This window comes from Zingiber officinale, chromosome 6B (assembly GCF_018446385.1).
Source record: "Zingiber officinale cultivar Zhangliang chromosome 6B, Zo_v1.1, whole genome shotgun sequence".
In the NCBI taxonomy this organism is placed as follows: Eukaryota; Viridiplantae; Streptophyta; class Magnoliopsida; order Zingiberales; family Zingiberaceae; genus Zingiber; species Zingiber officinale.
This window is the reverse complement of record NC_055996.1, coordinates 106338537-106364440: the sequence shown is the minus strand read 5'-3', so window position 1 is coordinate 106364440 and position 25904 is coordinate 106338537. Positions and strand designations below refer to the sequence as shown.

At 33.7% G+C, this 25904-nt stretch overlaps 2 protein-coding genes and 1 pseudogene across 4 annotated transcripts; 2 read left to right on the top strand and 1 right to left on the bottom strand.

Annotated features, from left to right (window-relative positions):
• Positions 1-996: 996 nt before the first annotated feature.
• On the top strand, positions 997-1149 carry LOC121993286 (annotated as a pseudogene).
• A 1437-nt stretch (positions 1150-2586) lies between these two features.
• LOC121990507 (dnaJ homolog subfamily B member 7-like) lies at positions 2587-3671 on the top strand. The gene is made up of 5 exons (XM_042544624.1): positions 2587-2820; positions 2892-2982; positions 3070-3140; positions 3224-3280; positions 3391-3671. Exons 1-5 carry the CDS (start codon positions 2701-2703, stop codon positions 3550-3552), a joined length of 501 nt encoding a protein of 166 aa, XP_042400558.1. The 5' UTR covers positions 2587-2700; the 3' UTR covers positions 3553-3671.
• A 1432-nt stretch (positions 3672-5103) lies between these two features.
• On the bottom strand, positions 5104-25035 carry LOC121988726 (phospholipase D zeta 1-like). Of its 3 annotated transcripts, XM_042542303.1 has the most exons (21): positions 24738-25035; positions 23193-23294; positions 21425-21546; positions 20256-20279; positions 19739-19880; positions 17840-18010; positions 16249-16422; positions 15680-15922; positions 15469-15585; positions 14255-14394; positions 14028-14177; positions 13775-13931; positions 13151-13666; positions 11845-11955; positions 10586-10732; positions 10313-10510; positions 9620-9721; positions 9350-9481; positions 6714-6779; positions 5810-5871; positions 5104-5728 (listed from the first exon to the last, which is right to left on the bottom strand). In XM_042542303.1, exons 1-21 carry the CDS (start codon positions 24939-24941, stop codon positions 5479-5481), a joined length of 3330 nt encoding a protein of 1109 aa, XP_042398237.1. In that variant the 5' UTR covers positions 24942-25035; the 3' UTR covers positions 5104-5478. The 3 variants fall into 3 exon arrangements, with proteins under 3 accessions (XP_042398237.1, XP_042398238.1, XP_042398239.1); XM_042542304.1 differs by lacking the exon at positions 20256-20279 and having other exon boundaries at positions 5105-5728; XM_042542305.1 differs by lacking the exon at positions 20256-20279 and having other exon boundaries at positions 5105-5728; positions 19739-19808.
• Positions 25036-25904: the final 869 nt, after the last annotated feature.

The window sequence follows — 25904 nt, the reverse complement described above, 5'->3', positions numbered from 1 at the left end:
TTTTTTAATTGATTTTCTTAATTTAAAATATTAAAAAAAATCAAAAAAATAAAAAAACTGATTGATATCCTGCGCGCGCACAGTCGCGCACTGTGCGGGTGCGCAAGATATCAATCCTGTATATATATATATATATATATATATATATATATATATATATATATATATATATATATCTTGTGGATCTTAGCATGCGGACTTTTCTGTACTAGACTCGGGGCACCTAGAATTAATCCAAACACCCGTGGGTAAATAGTTCAGGCGCCTGGACTCCCTTAGTATTTTTTTTTAAATTTTATTTTGGGATATATTATATGTATTTAGAGTTCAAAATTTTAGGATTTAGGAGTTAGGTTATAACGGGTTTAAGTCAATAAGATTTTCCTTCTAGGATTCAGGCTTCTCTTTTGGGTTATAGTGTTCCAGATTAAAAATTTTAGATGTTCACAATTATATTATATGTATTTAGGGTTTAAGATTTTATAATTTATGGGTTGAGTTTTAATTGGTTTAAGCTAATAAGATTTTCCTCTAGGATTCAGACTTCCCTTTTGGATTATAGTACTGTTCAAAAAAAATAATTTTAGATGCTCATGGGGTATAATTTATAAGTAAGTTTTAGAGAATTTTTTTATTTTTAAAATTTTAAAAATAAATAAATAAAAGAATTAAGGCGTTAGGATTTAATCCAAGTGCCTCAGCCAACAATTAAACAAAAAAAAAAATCGATTCGAGGTGCCTGGATTAATTCTAGGCGCCTCGAAAAATTTATTACGGACTGTTCCGCAGGGAATGATCCATAATATATATATATATATATATATATATATATATATCAGTGATATAGAATTTGATACTCAAGGCGTATTATTGAGAATTTTTCTCATTGATCAATTAGAAATCTAGAGTCTTCTTTAGTCTCACATCTTAGAATTGGTAACACTGCGAGTAGAGAAACTTCTATAAATACCTTAGGCCGGCGATGTTAGAAAATATATATTTTTTTAGCTTTTTAGCTAAGATCAAGTAATCAAGTATGATATTAAATTAAATTAAATTTTTATAATGGGAGTTTGTTATAGTAGCTTGTTATTGCGATTCTTGAGCATTACCCTAGCATTGCACTATTATATGAGTTTGGCACACCATTACTCAATTTATGAGAGATCTTTTGGCTAAGATTAAATATAGTATTTGTTCTTGTTAGTTTAATATCTGATATAAAGAATTAAATTAATTTTTTTATTAAGGAGAGTTCGTTATCCTTACGTGTTCATGTATTATATTACATACGCAACCAGGGGCAGAACCACGTATAACTTTCATGGGATAGTTATCTCATCTCAATTTTTTATATGTACCCCTGAAGGTATATAATACCTTTTTCAAAAATTAAAACCATTTTTCATAGGTCAATTCTCTTTCCCCTGGTATAAGGGGCCTAGCTCACGTAATATGGGTGTACGATCACTAGTATAAATTAAGAATCGATCCCCTTTACTAAAACTTTGGTGAAGCCTAAAATAGAATTACGTTAATGTCCTTTTTTTATTCACACCAAAAATAATTCTAAGGTTTATTAGTAATTTCTATAAACACATCAATCAGTTATCTAGAGTTCAAAACTCAACTGCGACGTATTATTAAAAAAATTTCTCATTAGTTAATCAGGGATCTAAAATTCGAGACTCCGCTGTGGCGTATTATTGAAATTTTTTTTCATTAATCAATTAGAAATCTAGAGTTCTTTTTAGTCTTACATCTTAGAATCTGTAACACTACAAGCAGAGAAGCTTCTATAAATACCTTGGGCAGATGATGTTAGAAAGCATATTTTTCTTAACTTTTTAGCTAAGATTAAGTATGATATTAAATTAATTTTTTATAAGAGAGAGTTTGTTACAGTAACTTAATGTTGGGATTCTCGAATGTCACCCTGGTATTTCCTTACTAAATTTATGGACAACCTTTTGGCTAAGATTATATATAATATTATTCTAATCAGTTTAATATCTAATATAAAATATAAATTAATTTCTTATAAAGAAGAATTCATTACTCGTATGTGTTAATATATAATATTTACACATACAACTAGGGACGGAGCCACATAATTTTAATGGGCAATTGCTCCACTTTAATTTTTTTTTGTAAGTACTCAAGTGTATAAAATTATAAAATTATTAGAGTCTTGTCCTTATAAAAAAATAAAAGTAAGAGTAATATTAAAAAATTAAAAATATTTTTGATAGGATAATTCTTCTTCCTTAAAATCTCTTTCTGTATTGTTCCATCTGATATAAGGTGCTTAGCTCATATGTGTATGACGCTAGTATATATAATTATTAGCATGTTATCTCCGTTAAATAAGATTAAAATAAAAAAATAGAAATGAGTTAAAACAAAAAGTAAAATTTTTAGAATATTCCAAATTCAAGTGGTACATGAATAGTGGTGCTAGAATCGTAAATAGTTCCAAATAGAGGGGCTTTTACGTTACTCGCCTAGAAAATATCTCGCGGCCTCAATTCTCTCGAAGCTTCACCGGTTCTCTTCAAAATCCAGTTCTCTCATTAAAAAAATCGAACAACGAAAAGATATTTTTTTTCTGTCTCTCTCTCCCCAAATCGGTCGCCGTTGCTTCGATCTCATGCTATAGCTAACGCCGATCGATCCATCGATCTCGATCACTCTCCGGCCATGGACGCTTTCCCGGCCGGTTCGGACACCGCTGCCGTCTCCTGCTACTACTCCCTACTCGGGATCCGCCGCAATGCCTCCCCCTCCGACGTCCGCGCAGCCTACCGCCGCCTTGCTCTGGTAAGCCTCGTTGCCTTCGTTTTTATTCGTAAACTTGGTCCGATCCGTGATTTTGAGGCGGGATTGGGCAGCGGTGGCACCCGGACCGGTGGGCGAAGGAGCCTGCATTCGCAGCCAGTCAGGCTAAGCGGAGATTCCAACGGATACAGGAAGCCTACTCCGGTGAGTGGTTGCTGTATTATTCTCTTTGTCTTGTTATTGGCTTCTGGTTTGGCTGACGTCACCGACAATGCGGTGGTGTTCGCGCAGTGCTCTCTGACAAGAGCAAGCGAGCCATGTACGACGCCGGGCTCTACGACCCCCTTGACGGCGACGATCAGGTTTTTCCCTAAACAGAATACATAATTTCGTTCCTAAAATGTGATTTTTTTTTTTTTTACTCGGTTTTTCGTGGGACGCACAGGGATTCGCCGATTTCATGCAAGAAATGCTTGCGATGATGGAGGGTGTTAAATCCGAGGTAGTTCCGTCTCATACGCTATCTGATTTCCCCGATTACCTTTTGTCTTCTTTTTCTTTTGCGTTTGCTATGAGTGGGAAAAATACTAAAAAGGTTGAAATAAATTACAGAAGCCGGATAGTTTGGAGGACCTGCAGCGGATGCTGGCGGAGATCGTGGGCGACACCGTCAGCGATCCGGGGACCAGCGACCGAGGGGCGAACACCAGCTGCCGACGGGGGCCGTCGGATTCGACGAGGAGGAGCCGCGGTGGCGGCCCGATTATAAGGTGACCTGGGAAGTTGGAATCTGAATCTGACCATTGAATGCCCGTTTGATTTTAAAATATCTGGAGGTGAAAAACACTTAAAAGGACGATAGCGTTCCATTAATCTAATTGTTATTTTTTTTCTGTTTTTTTTTTTTCCATTGGGTGTTTGCTTGTCAATATGCCGTTTCATAAGCAAAAATGGGTTCGAAGCGATTAGGTATTTAGGCATTCAAAAGTTTGAAAAAATATGTGAAAAACTCATAATCTGAATTACATAGATTTAGAATTTTGAATTGAGTTTTTTTTTTTGAAATTATAAAATTGATATAATTCACAGCATTTTACATGTGATGTTTTGAAGAAATAAGTTAGGTTGATGATGCGTGAGCATAGCGTGAAGCTTAGGAGCATATGTAGTAGCTTGATGGTGATAACCCGTCAAGCTGTTTGTTCCTAAAACACCTAGATAATGGTGGTTGAGGTGAGGGCACCAATGAAGTCTAAAGTCTAAGAAGCACGTGAATCATAGTTTGGTGGTTTTGCTGTCTTTATTTGACTTGTTCATGGACAAAACAAATATTTTTCTAGATCCATCACGGTTCGGAACTGTCGAAAGATGATTATCACGGTTTGGAATTACTGATTTATGGTTTGTTACAATTTAAGATTATTAATATTTTTAAAAATGTCTAAAAATTATAAATTTATAAAAACATATATGAAGGACACTTCTCTGCAGTCGGCATATCCCTTATAATGTTTGAGTATCTTGAATAGTAAGAACCAGTCTAAAGATCAGAATTACTTTCTCTTTTTTCTAAATTTTAAATCCTACTAGTATAAATAAATTATTATAAATTTTTAAGCAATTATTTTCTCTCTCTTATTTGTCTTTCAGCTATTAAGAATAATAATATAATAAAAATGTTATAATCTAGTTGGGTAGGATGTAAGCTCTCCCTCAAAAATCCAAGATTCAAGTCATGACAATACCTATTTTTAACAAGTTTCCATTAAAAAAACCGAACCGGTTACACACTTATAAAGGCCGACCTTCAAAACACGTCTATTTTGATGATTTTACTCTATAATTACATTTTAAAATACCTAAGCTACTCATAGTTTAATCCCTATCAAAATCTCAATAAGCAATATCTAAATCACTAAGAAAAATAATATTTTATGACCGTGCATAATTTATGCACAGTATAAAGGATTATAATTGAAATATGACAGAATAGAACAAAGAAATTAACATGACTTGTTTAGATGGAATAGATTGCCTTTGAGAAAAGACTTTAGATTTTACAATTTGACACTGAAAAAGTTTCAAAGAATAAAAAACTGTGAAGTTAAAGAATAGGATTGAAAGTTGAGTTTAGGAAATGAGATGATAAGCACCAAAAATGTCTTTCCTATAGAACTAGAAGGATCAAATCAAAGTGAAATCTTGTGAGAATCTAGATCAAATTATTCAACAGGAAGCATCCATGCAAAAAAACAAACTCCTCGAATTTGGGAGAACTCGGATGTGATTGGCACACACATACAAAAGATTATACAAATCATTTATGAATAATTTAAATGAGAAGCATCCATCGTAGATACAATCAAATTACATTTTACAATTGTTCTACGTGGCTGAGCCTTTCAGGGTTTTTTTTACACTTTAATCAATTCTACATGACTAAGAAATTTGTTATCACAACTGAGATCCTAATCAACTGAACTAGCAAAAACAAATTTGCTATCACAAAGAATGGCTGACCCTATTCATGAAATAACTGTAGGAGAGAACTGAATTCCCAGGAAAGAATGGCTGAGAACCTGGAGTTTGCATATAAATGGTTGAGCCTGAATAGGATTCTTGGCTAGGAATTTGAATTTCTTGTATCCCAGTTATACCATACTTTGGGAGAGAACTTATAGGCACAAAGATGAAGATATGCTAAAGAAAAACTAAAGGCCACACGTAGAACTCACTTTGACTAAAGGCAGGTCTCAAGTCCTCATTGCACATGAAATTCAAAGGAAATGATACGAGGTGGCCTCTCACGGACTGTAACTGCTTTGTTGGGTTGGTGTCTTTCGGCTCTGCATCCTCACTTGGCTCCAGCTTGGATGAAGCAACGCCTAGATCAATGGTTATGTACCCAAATTTCTCTTTAAAATAGTTAGCGCTTTGTCGGAATGTCGATCTGGGCAAAGGTAGCAATTAGTTAGACTGGTAATAAACATTTGAAGGTAAAAAGGAAACAAACAAAGAAAACAGTTGAGACCTGGAGTCAATATGATCGTTAGGAACACAAGAAAACACTTCCTGGTAGATTGTGGTGTTTGTCTGCCAAGACGAATGAAATCATCAAATGAACATAAGGAAGCATGAGGAAACATGAGGCTTGTTCAACTAACAAATTCTTATACAAGAAAATAAGAGCTGTGCGGTGAATTTCTTTTATTGTTTTACTAGGTATGATCGTAGATTACTGGAAATAACTTAAAATTTCTCTAACATGTTTAAAGCATTTCGCATTTAACTAAATCTCATATAATCACAGGGTTTAGAGAATTATAAATAAGCATTTGTGAGATGGCAGATTCCTACGACAGATTACATATAAGCATAATAAGAACGAGAGAATAATTTGTCTTGAAGCATTTACGGTATCCCACTCAAGGGATGCATAAAATTACCACTATTTGGTGAAACCACTATCTTTTTTTTGTTAGAATGTGATTCTACTATGTAATAGCCTAGTATGCAAAAACTTAACTTTATCAAAATACAACAATATGATATTCTCAAAACATATGTAGAAATCCTTTAAACATTCCAGAAACAAAAACTCCCCTTTAGATTGATCTATTCCAACAGGATACTACTGAGTATTATGACAATTCAGACGACAAACTGAACTTAGTAGAGTATCACGTTGAATAGTTTGTTCTGTGTTTGCTTGTCACTCTATATATGATGGAAGTCATATTCTGAATTTTAGGACATGTTCGTGATTTATTGATCTAGGTTTACCGCATCTATTTATATTTTAATTCCCCATCTCCTTTCAATTCTGATAATTGATATACACGATGTGACTTATTACATAAGAAGAATTATAATGAAAAAAATAGAGTCAAGGCATTGCTTCCAAGAAAGCACATGATATTTTTGAATTTCTGCACCTTAGCTGTGGCCATCCAGATGTCATTGTATGTTGTGTCGCTGACTGGATCTCTAATCTTACCAATCTGCAACGATTATAATGAAGATTATCAGATACAATGGAAATTTTCTATCTTATGTCCCTTTACAAACTTTATGAGTCAAAGTAACATTGTAAAAGAAGTATGAGAATCAATGGAGCACATAGTAATGTAATAATCTAGATTTTATATCAACTTTTTTTGTTGTTGTTTCTGCAACGTAATACTGGCCCATCCCACATGATGTCATAGTTTAAGGCTGTATTCTTTGTCCATATTTTATTTACAAAAATCATATTTGTTTTAAATCATGTTATCCCTAACCAAAAATAAAATATAATACATTTTATGTTTTTTTTATAACTCAAGCCTATTCCAAGCATGACCATGCACAAGTCTAAGATAGACTAACACCAACTCAAGTCATGCTCAACATGGCCTATTATCTAGAGCTAGGACTTGTTGGGGTGTAAAGTTACAAACAAAGTTCCATATTGAAAACATATGGGAAAGATCATGGATTTATAAGAGAAAAATATCTCCATTGGTACAAGGCATTTTGGGTAGAGCCCAAAAATAAAACCATGAGAGTTTAGACCTAAAGTGGACAATATCATGTCATTGTGAAGATATCTAAAATCCTTTTGGTCCTAACAATTGATATCAGAGCCTGGACTACCAGAAGGACGAACCGCCGATTGTGCACAAGAGTCATGGTCCAATCAAACTATGTGAGTGAAATATTGACCTCAAACGAAAGGAGTGGGGGCTTCCGTGTCCAGATCATGAGGACCAAACACTAGGCAGGAAGTCCTGGTTACGGCTAGACGAGGAAGTCCTAGTAGGTCGGGTGGATCGAGGGACAGAAAGACTTAGTGGGTCGAGGATCGGAAGTCAAAGAGTCTGTGGTCCTTCGTTCGAGGGGGGGATTGTTGGGCTGCAAGGTTGCAAACAAAGTCCCACATTGAAAACACATAGGAAAGATCATGGGTTTATAAGGGAAAGATATCTACATTGGTATGAGGCCTTTTGGGTAGAGCCCAAAAATAAAATCATAAGGGTTTAGGCTCCAAATGGATAATATTATGTCATTGTGGACATATCTAAATCCCTTTTGATCCTAACAGGACTAAGTATTCGATTACAAGTGAACCAAACTGAATTAACCGAAACCGAATAAACTAAATTTTTTGGAACTAACCGAACCGATCAAACTAATAAAATATCGGTTAATTCGATTTTCAATCGAATTAACCGAATTTATGAGAGATTTATCGATTAGTTAGGGATTTATGGGTTCACTAACTTAGAAATTTACCAATTAATTTTTTTATTTTAGTTTCTTCGGTTTAACCAAATAAGGAATTTTAAAACTGAAACTGAACCGAATTAACCAATATGACCAATTTTTTTTGGAAAAAAAAACTGAAATTCTAAAATAATCAAATTGAATTTTTAAATTCAGTCAGTTAAGTCGATTTGTTCGATTTAACCGAACTTTTGCTCACCCTTATCTAGAGCCGTGTTAGGTTGGGCATGACCCAATTTGAGTCAGATCATCTTAGATTGGAGGGCACTGATTTTACAATACGACGACCAATACAAAAAATTCATAGATAGATTATCAACCAGTGTTTGCAATTACAATTTATGCAACTTTGTACACAATGGTCATCACCTGTTTGAAACTTTGTTACAAATAGTTGAAATGTTGTATTTGTCATGACTTGTATAGGAGAAAGAACTAACCCCCATCAATTTTATTGAATCAAACTACAGGCCTAAACTCTCTCGACTAGCCAGCAACTTCCAATTAAGACAAAACTGGAATACAAAAGACTCCCCTACTTAAGATTCCACATCTTCATCAGGACCAAAAGTGTAACTCATAGCTCAATCATCAATGATACATAAGATTCAATGGCAGCTCCACTAGTACATAAGTAACCATACATAGAATTAGGTTACCTTTGATATAAATTATTATGACCCACATAGACAAGAAATTAACTTTGTTGCACCCAACCACTCCCTGAAATACCTAAGCTCAATAATAGCCGATCCATGCATGTAAAACCTCTTAATTAGCCTACATCTTAACATATTGACCAAATTGTCACCATTGAGGCTAAACTGAGATGCCACCATATTGTTCTAGCTAGAGATTGTAATCGCTACCTACATTAAAATTTTGACATTGATATTAAGTTCATCAAGAGAATGAGGAAATCCTGACATAGGTAATCTGAAAGCAGAAGGGTAATTCACAGTGAATCCTCAGGTGGTCAGGTTAAGAAGACTTGTTGAGGCAGAGTGAATGTATTGCTTGCTTTACACCCTCTATTAACCATCCGATAAAACTCAACAATAAGCACAAACAGGTAGTGGGCAGACGGTAATCCACAGTGTAAAAAGGGAAGTATGTGCAAGAAAAATGTTGCAGGTACTGTCGAATCAATACAATGAGGAAATTAAAAATGAAAAACCAGTGATTGATTGTAGTCATAGGTGAAAATAGGAACATTTTCATAATCAACCAAATTGAAATTTTCAAAGAACCTGACATCACAAATCAGATAAGACTCCTATGAGAAAATAGCAACTTAACTACAAACCTCTCCAGAATGAAGTCCTAGATGTTCCAGCCACAGTGAGAGGCGAAGAGTAAGGGAAAATTTTCCTGCTTTCCATGACTTTCCATTCATGAGTGAATCAACAAATTCTTTATCTTCTATAAGTATACCAATCTGAGATAAACAAGTCATTTATGGTAAAATGGTAGATGTCCACATATTAACTTTTTTAACAACATATATTTATTGTGAAATTCTTGCTCACTTCAGATGATTCTTAGAATAACTAAAAAGTGTGATAATTGATTGTACCTCAGAATCTCTTGATCCTAACAAGCTTCTATCATTAATATTAGCGGAACCGATCAACACCTCCCGATCATCAACTATCATTAGCTTGCTGTGAACATAAACCTGGTAGAATAAAAGAGTGAAGAAGGCCTCTCATGTCAAGATAAGAAACAAATTGTGGTCATGAATCTCAAAATGAAAGAAAAAAAGTGGCAATAAATCATACAAACAGAATGCCCTAACAATATTTCTGGTGGAATCCATTGCATGATCATGATCATGGCAACAGATAATAGAGGCCCAATGGTGCCACTGTAATCGTGGCCATCCCAATACCAATGGGCCTATCATTATTGGGATTAGTACCAAGAAAAAATATTATTTAATCAAACCTGAATATTCTAATATTCTTAACATAAATAATTTAATATTGTTATATTTACTCATTTGAATCATTTTTAAAATTAAATAATATCCCATTATTACTAAATAATATTAAAATTTTAAAACTAACATTGACAGTGTTATATTTATATCGATTGTTTGAATGTTATATATTTATATCAACAAATCTATTTCATTTTCTTTCATATTTTTTATTTTGAATTTTTCATGACCATTCCCACCCATCCTATCAATCTGATTTTACAAGCTAATTTTGACAACAATGAATGAAAAAAATGTGAAGGTTACAAAAACATCAAATGTATACACCTGATTTGTAACCAGAGGACCACCGTCTGAAAGCTTGCCATATGTTCGAAGTCCATAGAATGAAATAAAATCATGGGCTCTAGGACCCATTCTATCATAAAGTTTTTGAATTATTGAATGAGAACCTCTACAAATGGTTTGATATTGCCAGTGCATGATTGCCCGTACGGATGCAGCACCAGCATCATCTATGCCTCCCTGCAGTTAACGATGTTAACATAAAGAAAATACATTTAAAAAAATTAAAAACAAAGGTGTGTTCTACAGTACTACCTGAAATCCAGGTAACAAGGGCAAAACTATAATAACCCTGAAGCATTTATTATCTTTTTCTGCTTTGATGATTCGCTTAAACAATGCATCAAGTACACGGTTTCTTATTATATAGTTTCCTTCATGTCCAGATATGAAAAATTGATTCTGGAAAAAGCAAGAAAACGTTGTTAGAAATTATTAGTCCCACATTATCTTTTGATCATGAATTTAATTATATACAAAATAAGCAAATAACTAAATGCTATTACCAACTCGGTTTTAGAAGTGAGAGAAATAAGGATATATGAATATACTGTTGTAAAATTCAATCCAAATATCATTATTTTGTGACAAGAATTTTTCAATATTCCTACCAAATAAATGAACATACAAATATTTCATGAAATTCAAGACCATAAGTAGAACAATAGTTTAAAAAGAACTATGAATGTGACAAAAAGTAAACTTTCAATATTTCCATTCCACAACTGGAATTAGAAGAGCATCTCAGATCTGAAAAGGGCTCTACCAAATATGTAGGATAAATCAGTTATGTGAAACTACATATATTTGAACTATCAATTGTCAGAGGTGCCTCTATTTCATATGAGATCAATGAATTTAAGCAACTCACAAGTTAGTTGTAGTTGATGGGGATTGCTTTCCATTATGGGAATCAATCCTATTATCATCCATGTAGAATCCATGTCAGATAGATACTAGTAAGTAATCCTTCTAGATTTACCCAATTGAAGTTGAGTGAAGCTCATGATCTTATTCTCACCAAAAGAATTCAAAGAACAAGAATAGATATATTGAACAAAATTGGGGCAAACTAAAGTCCAAGAAGATATATCAATCATAGGGTCATAGGCAGAGTGGCCAAATAGGGCACTTGCAAAAAAGAGCAAAGGAAGAAACAGAACACTAGCTACAAGAAAAAAGGAAACAATCCCAACAAAGGTTTAGAAGTAATCTAAAAATGGCAAAATCCTGTTACTCAACATCAATTTCTACAAAAGCCCGGAAATGAAGCTTAGATGCTCATTTCATGAACCATGGCAACACAGAAACTTGTGTACTCAGTATAGGAAAACACATAGATGGTTCACTACTATACATCCAAAAACAATTATAGCTAGAAGGCATGAACACAAATTTTGAAGTCTTAGGCATGTCTTAGAGAATCCATTAGTAGAGAACTAAAACATATTAACAAGATAATATCAATAACAAGAAAACATAAACGTCATTCATAGGAAAAAGAACCTCCATACCTCAATGTATATGAAGTGTTCTGCTTTTTCGATAAGAGAAACATAAGCTTTGTGAATGCTTTCTTCTGTTTGGCTCGTACCAGCCGACCATGGACCAACACTTCTGATAACCTGTGCTAACAGGCCATGATCAACCTCAGAATATGCCCATATACTGATTCAACTAAATGAAACAACTACAACCAAGGGAATATAACTTCTAAAAACCATGAGATACATATCACTTGTCTCCTGTGGGCAAGTAGATCGCCTAAATTCACTACATATGGCTCACACAATGTACATACAAGTGAGATGTGCTGCAGAATATATTGGCATTAACACTAGGCTAAATTAACCGGCAATTATGGGCAAGAAAATGATACAATGCCAAGAGCTTATTGCTATGCTAAGAAGATGAAATGCACACATTACTATTGGTGGTAAAATAAACATAAATCAATAAATTCTCTGCATTCATCTTGCAAGTGTATGTCTTCAATTGCGTGTCAAAAATCAATCTGAATCTATTAAACGTGGATTCTACAAATATCAAATTTCCATCATTCACTATGAGAATAATTGTTGTTACCTACCTTATTCTTAGATGTCCAACAAAGCTAGGTAGTTCTTAAAGATATCATATCTTATTATGGTAGAAAACAAACCAAGTTCTATTAGCTCACATGGTTTCAATTAGTTAAGGTGAATCCAAGGTTAATGTAACTTATCTAGAGTATTATCAGAAAAATAAGATTTGTTACAATCAAGTGATGAACAAAAAGCATAATGTCACATACCTTAAAATAAAGATAAAAAATAATTTTAAAAAGAAAAAAAAAACATGTTGCAAATCTGTCTTCCCAGGTTTACATAATTTTGACATAAAAATTTAAGTCTTGTGAACAATAGTAATAGAGTTATAGAGGTTTCAATTTGTTGTTTCTCTTAACATCTCTTCAATTGGGGAGTGAATAGTAGCAATGAACCTAACAACCACAACAATATTATCCTCATTCATGAAGCTTGTTATAGATCTATTTTGCAATTTCTAAAGCCCACTTAACAAGCAAATCGAGTAGAATAATAAAGTAGTGAAAACTATAAAATAGATTTTATAGCATCTAGTTTCAGATGGGGACAAAAACTACAACACAAAATGAGATTTTGAGCCGTGCTCCAAACTGTATATGACATGATGAGGTTTCTCGTGAGCACACTAAAACAATACTATGAAACTACTTTAGATCAAAAAAAATCAGAGGCAGCAGAGCAAACATGAATAGATAATAATGTTCCAATTTTCTCCAAGTGATTTTTTACATACTTGACACCGACATGAAGTCCTTGGACCAACTTGTCTTGATTCATCTGTAGATTCTAGTTGTCTACCTCGCTCCTGTGTCTCCCACCACTCCACATTTTGAATGGGTGGTTGGTTTATTAAATTAAAATTTTGTTCTTTCCGAGCTTTGGGATAACTAAGATCATCAACAAATTCTTTCTTCTGTACATCTTTAACTGATTGTCCAACGTTTGCATTTTGAAAAGAGTTATTCTGGCATTGGCTGGATCTGGTTGGCTGTTCAGATAAACCAGTCCTGATCAATCCATTAACCTTAGCATCACCCTCATTCTTTGAAAGCACATCAGGTTCAAGGGATGAAATAAGTGGAATATCTTGACATGGAGAAAATGGAAATTGCTTTGTAATATCTTGTGAGAAGACATTTTGTTTCTCAATGTAAGGGTTTGGTTCTCTACTTCCCATGTAATGTGGAATAACCATGTGCTGCTGAGGCATCAAGAGTGGGATTGTTTGTTCATTCAGAGCTTTATTTCTCTACAAGACAAAAATAAATAAGAACCTAAAGACTCATAAGAGATTTGATTCTGGTAAAATAGAATATTTTTTCTACCGGAATATTTCTAGTCTCGAAAGGAATATAACCTTGGCATAATTCCATCGTTGGACAAAGTGCCTTGCAACATCATGACAAGGCGGTCCCCATAAAGCACATTGGACATCATGCCATGGCATTCGAGGATATCTTTCACGGTCTAGTTCATCTTTCATAGTATCTTCCCAAGAGTTTGGTTCAGATTCTCTACAAAAGTATTGAATGAGATAAATTCACAAAAATAGAATCACCACAACTAGTTAGATTCATCCTCTGGTACTGTCATTTATTGGGGAAAATTACCTAGGATTATAATAGTCCTTTCCAGGCCAAACAAAAGGAGGCACGTCCCCAATTTTGTGCTCAAAGTTGTCATAGCGCCCAAAGCACAAATCAAGTCCTCCAATAAAGCTTATTTCATTGTCAACTGTAACAATTTTCTCATGGTGGGACCTAGTATAGTATAAGTTTTGCACATTAATAACAAACTACCTAAAATCAAGAAGATAAAATAACAAAAAAAGGCCTACCAGTAATAAATGCCAGTTGACAGGTGATCTGGATAGCGTAGAACCTTTACATTTTCATGGATACCTAGTAATCTTCTTTTACTATATACACTATTAATCTTCAAAGCAAGAGGCACTTCCTTATAGAGAAGAATATAAATCTGGAAAAAAAATGCTAAACTTTTGGAATGAATTAGAGACAAAAGATGTTCCTGCTCCACAAACTAAAGTGAGACTAATGTCTCAAGATTGAACCTAAGATTTCATATCAGATAATAGATTAAGATTTACTACTCAACTTTAGTCAGGGACCCATGGAATAACCCAAGGAATCTTTGTTAATACAATGTGATCCATCAAAATTCATAGTAGATTGAACCAAATTGTCTAGACTAACATGTTAATCCTTTAGTGCATACATAATGCTGGTTATTAGTAGTAACCAGTAAGATTTTAAAAGCACATAAGAAACATTACACCAGATGACCAGATACTCATCCACAAGTCACGCACTTGATCCACACCCATGCCATGTTCTCATACAAGCTGTTGTAATATGGATGCAGTGTAACTCAAAATGTAATCATGGAGCAATTATGTTAATTATGTTCATGCCATTAATTATACACTCAATTTTCTGTAATTCACTTGATGATCTTAATAATTGCTCATACACAGCAACAGATGACATTGTTAAAGGCTAACTAAGAGAAAAGAAATAAGAAAAAGAACAAAAAACTTGAATAAGAATTGGAATATCTCAACATCTTGGTGTAGCTCATGTAACACGTAAATTGAATGACGATCACTTCTATTCTGTTACCGTTTATATTTGTAACATAAACTTGTCCAGTTTTAGTTTATTAATTATCTGTCATCATTTCAAACATCTAAGTATACTAAATAATAATAAGGCTTTTACAAGATCTTTTTAAAAAACTATAACTATAAAAAGAATAGCAACAGTTACATTAGCAACAACAATAATAATTACATAGGATTTTTAAAATATTAAATATATTTTAGTTTCTAACTCTGAATAAATCATACTAATGAAAGAATGAACTTTTTCCTAACAATGAAGCTACCACCTTAAAACTCCAAAGTATAAAAATCAAGACTACTATGAAGCAATGATTTAACATCCCAAATGCACAAGTAAAAACAACTATAGGTGACTTTGTCGAATTTTTTGAAATAAAATGTAGAGAATAAAAACTAACAGTACATGGTACCTGAACACCCAGCTTAGCTTTGGCCTCTAGCAGAATATCAAGCCGGGAACTGTCATGAACACTAAAAGGACGTCGTAGATACAACTCTGGACAAAGCCACCAGTCGGTTATGAATATCTGTGTCAGACTCCTTAGTGAATAATCTTATACTTCAAATCAAAATTAGAATTTATTGTTAAAGAGTAAAGACTATCTCTAAAATCAAAGAGACCTGTGATTTTGCTTGTTCAATTGAAGAAGCAATTGCTTCAAATGCAGCTTGGCCATCAACGAACCATTGAACATAGCTATCATCTTCAAGTAAGCCTCTTGGTGGCGCAAAAGAGCCAAAACGATGAGGATTACACCACCCTTCAGCAGGCTGCAATCCAGCATCATTTATTGCTGCAACCCACTCTTTAACCTTTGCATTATTGCTCATTTGTAACTTTATTGTACGACTCCCACAGAATACCTTCAGTACAATCACATGAACAACACAAAAATTGCCAATATCATTCTCAAAAAGTAGATAATGACTGAGATAAATGAATGAAATCTCAGAGTAGAAAATACACTAAAATAAAATGACTCTAATGGCCTGTGCTAATTTGGTAATTCTTATTAAAAGGCTATACCCATTTAGTGCTAGGCCACCTAGCAACAACATAATACAAGTATGTTGTTTCAATGATAATAACAGAGAATTTTCTTTTCATCTAGGGCCAAGAAAAAAAGAATTATTGTTATAGACATTTTATCATGGAAAAAAACCTCTTACCATTTTAAAGGAGATTTTACCTGAAACCCAGAATGCAAAGGATTACGTTCCTTTGTTTCTCTCGCTAGAAGAATTTGGCTTCCCTTTTCTCCATTTGCATGTGGTAATACATCGAAAACGATTATATCTAAAATCTTTGTATCAAATGGGTTTTCCAGTAAAGCCAAGAACCCTGGTTTTAACACAGCCCAAACCTGTAAAAGATGCCCAATTAATATACATAATGTAGATGCAGAAAAGAAAAATGCAGCTCTTTGGAGGGCACAAGATGGTTTGCTCTAGTCTCAACTCTCAACCAATATGAAACTAACTAATACTAGTTGATAACTTTATCACGTTAGCAGATCAACAATGTAAAAACTATGGAAGATACACAAGAAAAGGGATGGATGATGTTGTAATAAGGCATAGGGACAGCAAGCAGCAATGGTTAAACCGTTAAAGAAGAACAGATGCAAAACCTTGGACAGAGTTAGCCAACCCTCTTTGCTGACTCTGCTTCTATTCAGAATTTGTTATTTTACTACTACTTGTTCAGTCTCCACTATTTTAGAGACTCAACTTGATGTTGATATAATTTGTTTGACTCTCCAAGCAACAGCAACTTAGCAAACTAGTGTGAATGCCTTGGTTACACTAGTGCAATTATGGTGACCACTGTACCCAACCTGAGGACAAGACAAACATTCTCAAGGTTCACAACAAAGCAGTTCATATCCTCATGTATCTTTGCTATATAAGTAACTCCGTGCAATCCATACAGGGCCAACATAGACTTCAAAAAAGTCAGTTGACACAAAAAAGTTAGTGCTTCGAAGAACCTTTTCTAACATATCCACGATGTTATCTTTGGCAACCTTCTTTGTGGAAGTATTACCTTGTGAATTGTGATATCAAATCATGCACAAAGTGATATCTCATATCAATTTGTTTGGTCTCATGAAATATGTGATCCTTTGCCAAATATATAGCAACTTGATTGCCCTAAAACAGATACTTTTATCCGGACAAGTAATCATCCCATTCACTATAGCATTTTAAATACCTATGGTATGAACAACATTGTTCTAGATAGTCCCTACCCTAGGACACTATTCATCAATGTAAAAATTATACAAGATAACCCCCTCAAGTATATCCTAGTAAAAGGACAGTCCGATGCACGAAGTCCGGTGCACGAAGCTCTCGCCAATACAGTCCCAGGGAAGGGTCGGAGCACATTAGGTCTATTGTACGCGGTCTTACCTTACATTGCAAAAGACTATTTCCGCGATTCGAATCCGTGACCTCAAGGTCACACAGCAGAAACTTTACCAACGCCCCACATCCTAGTATTATATTATTTTTACATGTATGTTCCTAAGTTCATGAGAGCAATTAAGCTGCCTAGGAATCAAACTCATGACTTGTTCATATAAAATTTTTGACAATGCAATCAAGAGTTCTAAATGCTTAAGCTATGAAGGAAACAATTTAGAGATTTATTCTCAACAGGAATCATGCAACATAAATTATATTCAAAATCAATGTGTAACACTTAAAGGAATTACTTTCTGAAACTTTGTAGTATGTGATTGCCTACACATTGGACAGGAAAAAATTGAAGAATACCTGTTGCTTGCTTCTACTACAGCAACTAAACCAATGGCATGGACAACAACCTTTAACATCATCACCCTTTTGAGCTTTTGCCAAATGTTTTACTGTGGCATAACCTTCTTTGAGTTTAGGTCCATATTCTTGCAAAAATGACAGCCTTGAGACCTCCAAAAACTTACAAACCTGCACATAATTAGGTGATTTTTTTCCAACTAAGTGAGGTCAGCTTTTGGTGAAGCTAGTTAGTCAAGAGAAGAAATTCTATATATTGATGAAATGGATTTTACTCTCAGAAACACAGTAAAATATTTTAGATTTTGCATGTTTTTTCAACAAGTGGTGTGATGTATCTTAAAGTTGGAATATAAATCTTTAGGAAGGATCACGCTGTCTTGATTCTTGAGTCAAAACTTGGAAGGAAGAAATGAAAAAGGAGGTAAGATGAGTGAAAGGATGGAAAAATTTCCTGAGAAATTAGTTTGTGATTTCCCTTTTAATTAAAATTTTGATTCAGATTGAACCAAACTAAAATTTTGGTTTGGTTTCAACTTAAAGGTCTTGGTTTGATTTTTTTTCAAACTAAAAAGAATTCAATTTGGTTTCAGTTTGCCTATATAAAACTGAAACACTAGATCGTGTCCACCCCTATCATTATTTGATCCAGAAAAATATAGATATGTTAGCAAACTGAACTATCTACTGGTTTAAAGGCCCAATTCCTCCAGAAAAATATATCATTCGTAGTAAGTGCATCAGCCAATTCCTTAGACCTCAATGTCATGATCATTTAGAGGTCACCTTGAGGATCCTACAATATTTGAAGAATCCTCTAGGACAAGGTTTCAGCTATCATGATTGAGGTCACCTTCAGATTGTAGGGTGTACTGATGTAAACTAAGCAGGTTCCCCAACTTTCAAGAGATCTATATCAGACTCTTGCATCCTTTGGGAGCTAAGCTGATGTTTTGAAAAGCCAAGAAGCAAAGTGTCGTAGCCAGATCAAGGGCAGAGGCTATAGCCATAGCTACAATGACCTTATATGAGTTAAATAGATATTATCCAAGTTGTAATGTGGCAATCAGACCACCACACACATAGCTTCTAGTTGAGTTCCATGAGAGAACAAAACACATAGGCGCCATTAATTGTTATTTTGTCAAGAAAGGTGCAATCTAATTGTGACAGCATTTGTGAGTTCTGATGATCAATTAACGGACTTCTAACCAAGTCTTTAAGAGGTCTTAGGATCTACTATATTTGTACCAAGCTAGGTTTTCATAATATCTTTGCACCAGCTTGAGAGAAGTGTTACAGATTGATTTATAAATAGCATATATTACAGGGGCCTATAAGTAATATTATATTGATGAACAATATATATGTAGAAGGGACTGCCAATGGTATCATCCTCAAATTTTTTCCCTCTTCACTTGGAAAGAGAAGTGTAGAGAGAATTATTGTTACTTTTCATTATTTATTGTGAACTAAAAGTGAGATGAAATAAAATAATTTTAATATTATTTGACAAAGAGGAAAGCAAGAACACTTCCTTCCAACTTCTTGTCCACTTTCGCATGGATTGTTTTAAAGAAAAGAAAAGATCATAAGTCTCTTCATTTTTCATTTCCTCTTTCTTCCAAATAAACATAAGAAAAAATATTTTCCATCTAATTATTCTTCTTTTTTCACTTTAATTTCTCCAATTTCCCTCCAAGTAAGTGCATCCTTAAAGAACATGAAGAAAACAAAATGTTATCGCAGTCTAATATACAACCAAAAACGACAAAAGAAAGCTATCAAAATACTAATGAAATAAAAAAATGCATGTTGAATATGGCTTTGACAAGCAACAGTTCAAAATCAAAGTACAATTCAATATTAACCAAGGTATGTTATGTGATAGATTCATACTTCTTTAGAATTTGCAATGTCCAGGTTGCCAAAGAAGTGATCAAGATACCCCTGCATAGCCACTTTAGCCCTGTCAGAAATGGAGGGCTGCCCTCTAAGTGTTGGACAGATGATCGGTAATGCAGCACTAGAAGGTATATCTCTGAGTAAAGAGTGAAAATCTTAAGTGTAAAAACCGAAAAGAGACCATCTTGACTATAAATTCTTAGTGAAGATCAATACAAGTTAATTAACTGAAACCTAAGCAATTTTGTAAGTACAAGGACAAAGATCAGACGTTTTGCATCACTGAGGTGCATAGATCCAAGCGCAAGGTTAAAATAAAATGAACTTCAATTCCAAATATACTATTATTTGTTTGATAATTTCCTCAAAAGAAAAAACATCATTCTTCAGTCTACCTTTATGTACATTTCAATGAAGAGAAAGCTCATAATATAAAAAAAGAAGTCAAAAATCCTTGTTTAATAAAAAAGAATCTGATTGTAGATTTTGAGCCTCAATATTATTCTTTTACCTATTAGTCAATCTCTTGGTGGCACTTGATGCAGCAAGCAGCATAAGACAATAGTCAGTGACTCAGCAAAAGCAGGAGATGGAATTTGTTGAGTTCATTTAGAAAGATTTCTGAAAATCTAGACGATATCATTCTTAAAGGTAAGTCAGATTATCTGAAAAAAACATATCTAAAATAACCATCTGGGTTTGGATCCATTGACCCCACTACACTTCATTGCAAAGAAAACCAATTCAAATACCTATAGGATAGTTTGAACATCCAGAAACTTACAATCTTTCTCTGATATGGCAATGCCTTACAGCTGTCAAATTACTTCTCTTTGAAGGAAGGAAAGACCAAGAGAATAGTCCTTAACACTAAGCTAAATACACTTTAAACAGCATGATGCAAACTAAGCTTGTCTTTATCGTATAGATGAGATACTGTGACCTGTTAACTTGTCTGGACTTCTGAGAAATACATAAGTTCATTTCACTAGTTTCTGAAGCTTGAAAGCTCAACAAATTTATCGCATTGATCAATCACTTGTTTAATAAATTCATCTTGAGAAGCTATGTTTTTTTATATTTTTGATGCACCATTGCCTTCCATTTTTTAGGACTTGGACAGTCATCGTGACAGTTCTTGTGAAAACTTTGAATTTAGGAAAAGAAAAAAAACTTGCATTATCTCTAGTACAAAAGTATTTTTATCATGAATCAATTTAAAAGAATATACACTTTTTGTGTAATCTATTATGAGTTCATAAATTTCCTTAGTCACACTATATCTCACCTTGCATCATAAATGTTGTTCAACAATTAGATGATGTCATCCTGTAGAAGCCATTATCTAGCATGAAGCATAGGTATAACTTGTCATATGCTGTGGTTGTAAATATTTTCAAAGAAACAATAGTCTACTCTTCATCTACGCCCTTACTAGTGTGGGAGACCTAACAGTGACACCAACACTCTTAGTCAGACACTAATACCCCCATTAATCTTGTGTAAAATCTTTAGAAAATCACATAGCAAATACATAGATCCATATTCATGACAAATACTCATATTCAAGTTCGAGCGATGCACATCTCCCTAAGTTAGGAAAGTGCAATTTATTTGACCATGTCAAATTTTTGTTGTCTTTTTTATTTCTACGTTATGGAATTGTGAACTTAAAATTACCTGCTTTTAGCTGCAGTATTCTCCCCATTCGGGTACAGAACAGATATATCATCAGCTTCATCATCATCTTGAACTGAAGGCACTTGCTCCCCTAGACCAAGATTTTGAAGCCATTCTTTAACCTTCAGTAGATGACATAAAGAGAAATGAATATTAAATTTGACTATTAGTCACACAAAAGAGGACAAAAAACCCACAATGTGTTTTATTAACTATTGAACACTAACTCAAAACATATAGTTCGTCATAGTCATATGAAATTTTCCTTCTAATAGCTCAAGGGGAATGTACTACTAAGAATGTAATAAATAATTTTCTCATAAACATTGTTTACATCATGAGTCATCTCTAAGTCTATCTCTTCAAATTAGGACTAAATCAACTTATCAATCATGTACAAGATATAGCTCATTAATGAATGTTATTTCAAGAAGATATAATGCTAATTGATACGTACAAGAAAATTAAACTTGAGGTAAGAGTGAGTGGTTGAAATTTATGAGCCCAAAGTCTTCTGTGATAATTGTGTGCTCACGAGTTAAAAGAAAATATTTGTGGTGTGGTAGGTCATACTTAAGCTATGAGAGTATCGGGCAATTAGAAAAAGAACATTTACATTGATAATGTAGCAGAGATGATAATATTAAGATGGATGTGTGAGGTTGTCAAAAGATAAAAGGGTACATGAAGCTCATACCATTGCGGGGTCCCATTGGGTCAAAAGATAATAATAAATTATAATAATAGGAGAAATTAGATTCAACAGATGATAAAATAAAAGAAAAGTGGATTAAGATGGGATAGACATGTTCAAAGATCAATAAATCATATTGTTAAAAACATGTTAATTCAATAAGAGATTTAGAGTTGGAAGGTAAAGGATAGAGGGAGACTAAAGAAAACTCTACTTAACCTAATCAAAAGTGATTTAGGAGATGGTAAAAGTAATTTAAAGATACTAGCATTAGCATTACTAGCGGTGTAATCGAGCCGAGCCGAGCCGAACTCTTGGATGTTTGAGTTTGGCTCGTTTATAATCGAGCCGAGCTCGAGCTTTATTTAACGAATATATTCATGGCTCACGAGCTTATTCGAGCTTTTATCGAGCCTAAACGAACTTAATAAATATAAATTATAAATTTAAATATTCATTAAAAACTAAATTATATATTTTAAAAAAAGTATAATTTTATTCTAATAAATAAATTTAATATATTTGTATATGTTTTTCATAAGTAGAGTGTAAAATCTATAAATTCAATATCAAAACTATTATTTTTTTATTTAAAAGTTGATTTATGAGTTTAACGAACATGTTCACGAGCTAACGCACCGAATATTGTGAAGCTTGAGCTTGGTTTGTTTATCTTAACGAGCCTCATTAAACGAGCTCAAACGAGCTTTTATCGAATCGAGCTTCGAATAGCTCACGAGCAGCTTGGCTCATTTACACCCCTAAGCATTACTAAATGATATAGCCTTGTGCAGAGCATAAATTTCATGCAGTTGACCTCAAATAGTTATGACAGTTTGATGACAATGAGCTTAAAGGGCAGAATGGCAGATGGCAATCACAACAAACTCATATTTTCAACAAACATGTATAGTAAAACAAGACGTAAATGCAGAATCATGGGAAAATTTGTAAGAAGAAATTCATGTTGTGAATATTATATGTTTATCACTATTTTCAAAGGGCAAACTGATTTTTAGTGAGAAAAATCTTACTATAAATAAAAGATATTGGGATTATGTAGGAGTTACGCACCTGTTCATGTTTATCATGAAGTTCCTCTAAAAAAGCACGCTTTTTCAAAGAAACATGTAGATACAAAACTTGTGAGGCTTTCTTTACCAAGTGCCATTTGAACTGATGAATGAAATAGCATTTATGCATTAGATGACAGTATGGATGGGATGAACTAAGCTCAAGAAAATGTTTTTACTAGGAAAAAAATATGAACAAAAATTTTCCATAAAACAGAAAGAAAACTAATGTAGATTAAAAAAATGCAAAACACAAAAAGTGATTTGATTCTCAAGAACATTTTAAAAGCCTTTGCATTACAACCCAAATTCATAAAATGTTGTTGCATAATTAAAATATTAGAAAAATACTTACTGAATATCAAAAAGATGCATGGAATAGTGCAAACAAATGACCTATCAGACAACCTCTTTTTGATCAAGATTCAAGAAGACGAGTAATGAATGAAATTAAGAAACAACTTACCTCTTGAGAATAACTAAGTCATGCAACCTAAATAATTTGAAGGGATACGGTCAATAAAAAAACCAATAATTTACAGACTTAAGTTTGCTATCAGTACACAGTATCACATGTTCCAAACATCATCCATCACTATGAACATAAAGTTTCCTTTCAGTTCCATATAGATTTCACTTATTTTGAAGCAATATTTCATAAGCAATCTATGACAATAAATTGAATGTGTTATATGGAAGGCATAATCAGATCCATTAACTTAGTACATGGTTTGCTAACATCTACATCTTAGAAATGTTCTTGAGCCAAATACTCTCAGATTGGTATAGAAATTACAAGCATTTGTTTATCACCCATCATTTTACCTAAACTGCACAATTCTCTGATTGTATTTTGAGTGCACATTCTTCCTTTTTCATTTTTGCTTCTTACCCCAAATCAATACTCATTTGTTTTCGTCCTAACTCAATGACTGGATATTAGCTCACTTTGAACATCAACACTAGTAAAGTTTGTCAGCAAAATTTTTTTTTAAAAAAAAAACAATTATTCATAAGCTAACCAAAGAAGTTGTGTGAAAACAAAATAGAAGGGATATCCAAAGGCAAAAATAGCAATATCACTCAAAGTAAGAACACCAAAATTAATGCCTTACTTCATTAGCTGCTCATGATGAACCAAATTGGTCAAATCATTCTCATCACACCGAAACAATGTACAAAGGAAAAAAAGGATGGTCAACCATAGTCTCAAGTAAATGAACATATTCACATACCAACTATAAAGCAAACACATCAATAATATGGTTCCAATTCCTTTATGCACTTGTTACCAAGAGAAAATTCAAAAATGCATTAACATTTCTCCATCATAGCATTTGTACCCTATTTACTACCAGCAGACGAACCCCATTCGCATTAAAAGGGGGGAAAAAAGATGCTATGATTAAAAACATCCTTCAGCTGCGACTAGTTTTTCTGTTTTTATGTATGAACATCTGGCAAATATCAGCAAATTAAAAACCGGCGTTAACTCGCCATAACGAGAAATCTAAAATAGAAGGCGAGAGATCCCCGGTGCTGGCACCTGCTTGTACTGGAACTCGATGGTGTAGGAAAGTAGCAAGGGCGTGAAATCTCCGGCGTCCGGTCGGGAGACGGAGACAATCGCGGCGGTGGGTAACTCGTCAAATATTCTCGGCGGCAGCTCCGCGATTTCCGGCTCCGAAGGAAGCCTTATGTAGCAATAGCCCTCCGTCGCCGGCGCGGCGAAAACATCGGAGGCGGCCATGGAGGAGATCGATCCTCGCCGATTCCTTTGTGCGCCTCCCGATTCGCTCGCGGCGCATTTTAAAGACGATGATTGGTGATAACGATATGAGTTTAATAAATCTCCGGAGGTATCAAAATAAAGCCTGAGATCGTTCGTTGGGTATATTCTGGATTCTGAAATGACCATGTTGACCTTAGTTTGTTAGCTGGCGGGGGCAATTAGTGGATGAACAAAATGGTCAAATGGGGAGATGGAAATATCCATTTTGGCCATGATAGATTAGGTATTTTTTTCTTCTATAATTTTAAATTTGTCAACATGCTCCCAAAATGTGATATTATCAATTTTTTGTTAGAAGGCCGTAAATAAGTTCAGCTTTATCCCTCCAATAGATCTTGGGGTGATGGGATCATTCCTAGACAATGTAAAATGCCTTATAAGTACCTTACCTTTCCACATAAAGTCGAGGTAAGTGATTCATTTATGTGTTAGTCATTATTTCAAAGATTAATAATTATCCATGATATCTCCTCCATGTTGATCTCGAAACAGATTGATGAGGCGCTGAGGATGAATGTATTTATTTTTTACCATCATTATATAAAATAAATGTCTCAGTAATTTATTTTCTTTCAAACAGTATGGGACTCATGAAGAAATTACTGAGATGGTTGTTTCACCTTTCTACTCTAACAGTTAATAAGTCAACTTTATTTGATAAATTAATTGAGAAATCAATTAAGTCATTGAAAATGATTATTAAATTTAACTTAATTTCTTTTTTATTAGACTTGATTTGAACTCCATTCATTTAGAGGTTATTGAGTTTTAATTGAGCTTATTTAATTGTTTAAATTTTTTATATTTTAAATTTATTTAATTGGTTAATGAGCTTTGTGTCTTAAAGTTTTTTATTGTAATTATAAATTTGATAAAAACTTTATTAATGATGTTTACAGTCTTTTATCGCCTTTCAATCAT

Excerpts from the sequence above, each read along its gene's own strand:
- LOC121990507 (XM_042544624.1), top strand. The coding sequence starts at position 2,701 with ATGGACGCTTTCCCGGCCGGTTCGGACACCGCTGCCGTCTCCTGCTAC. Across the intron at positions 2,983-3,069 it reads GATACAGGAAGCCTACTCCG|TGCTCTCTGACAAGAGCAAG; the intron begins GTGAGTGGTTGC and ends GTGTTCGCGCAG. Across the intron at positions 3,141-3,223 it reads CCCTTGACGGCGACGATCAG|GGATTCGCCGATTTCATGCA; the intron begins GTTTTTCCCTAA and ends TGGGACGCACAG.
- LOC121988726 (XM_042542303.1), bottom strand. The coding sequence starts at position 24,941 with ATGGCCGCCTCCGATGTTTTCGCCGCGCCGGCGACGGAGGGCTATTGC. Across the intron at positions 11,956-13,150 it reads GGACTTCATGTCGGTGTCAA|GTTATCAGAAGTGTTGGTCC; the intron begins GTATGTAAAAAA and ends CTGTTAGCACAG. Across the intron at positions 9,722-10,312 it reads GTCCTCTGGTTACAAATCAG|GTTTATGTTCACAGCAAGCT; the intron begins GTGTATACATTT and ends TTATTCTACCAG.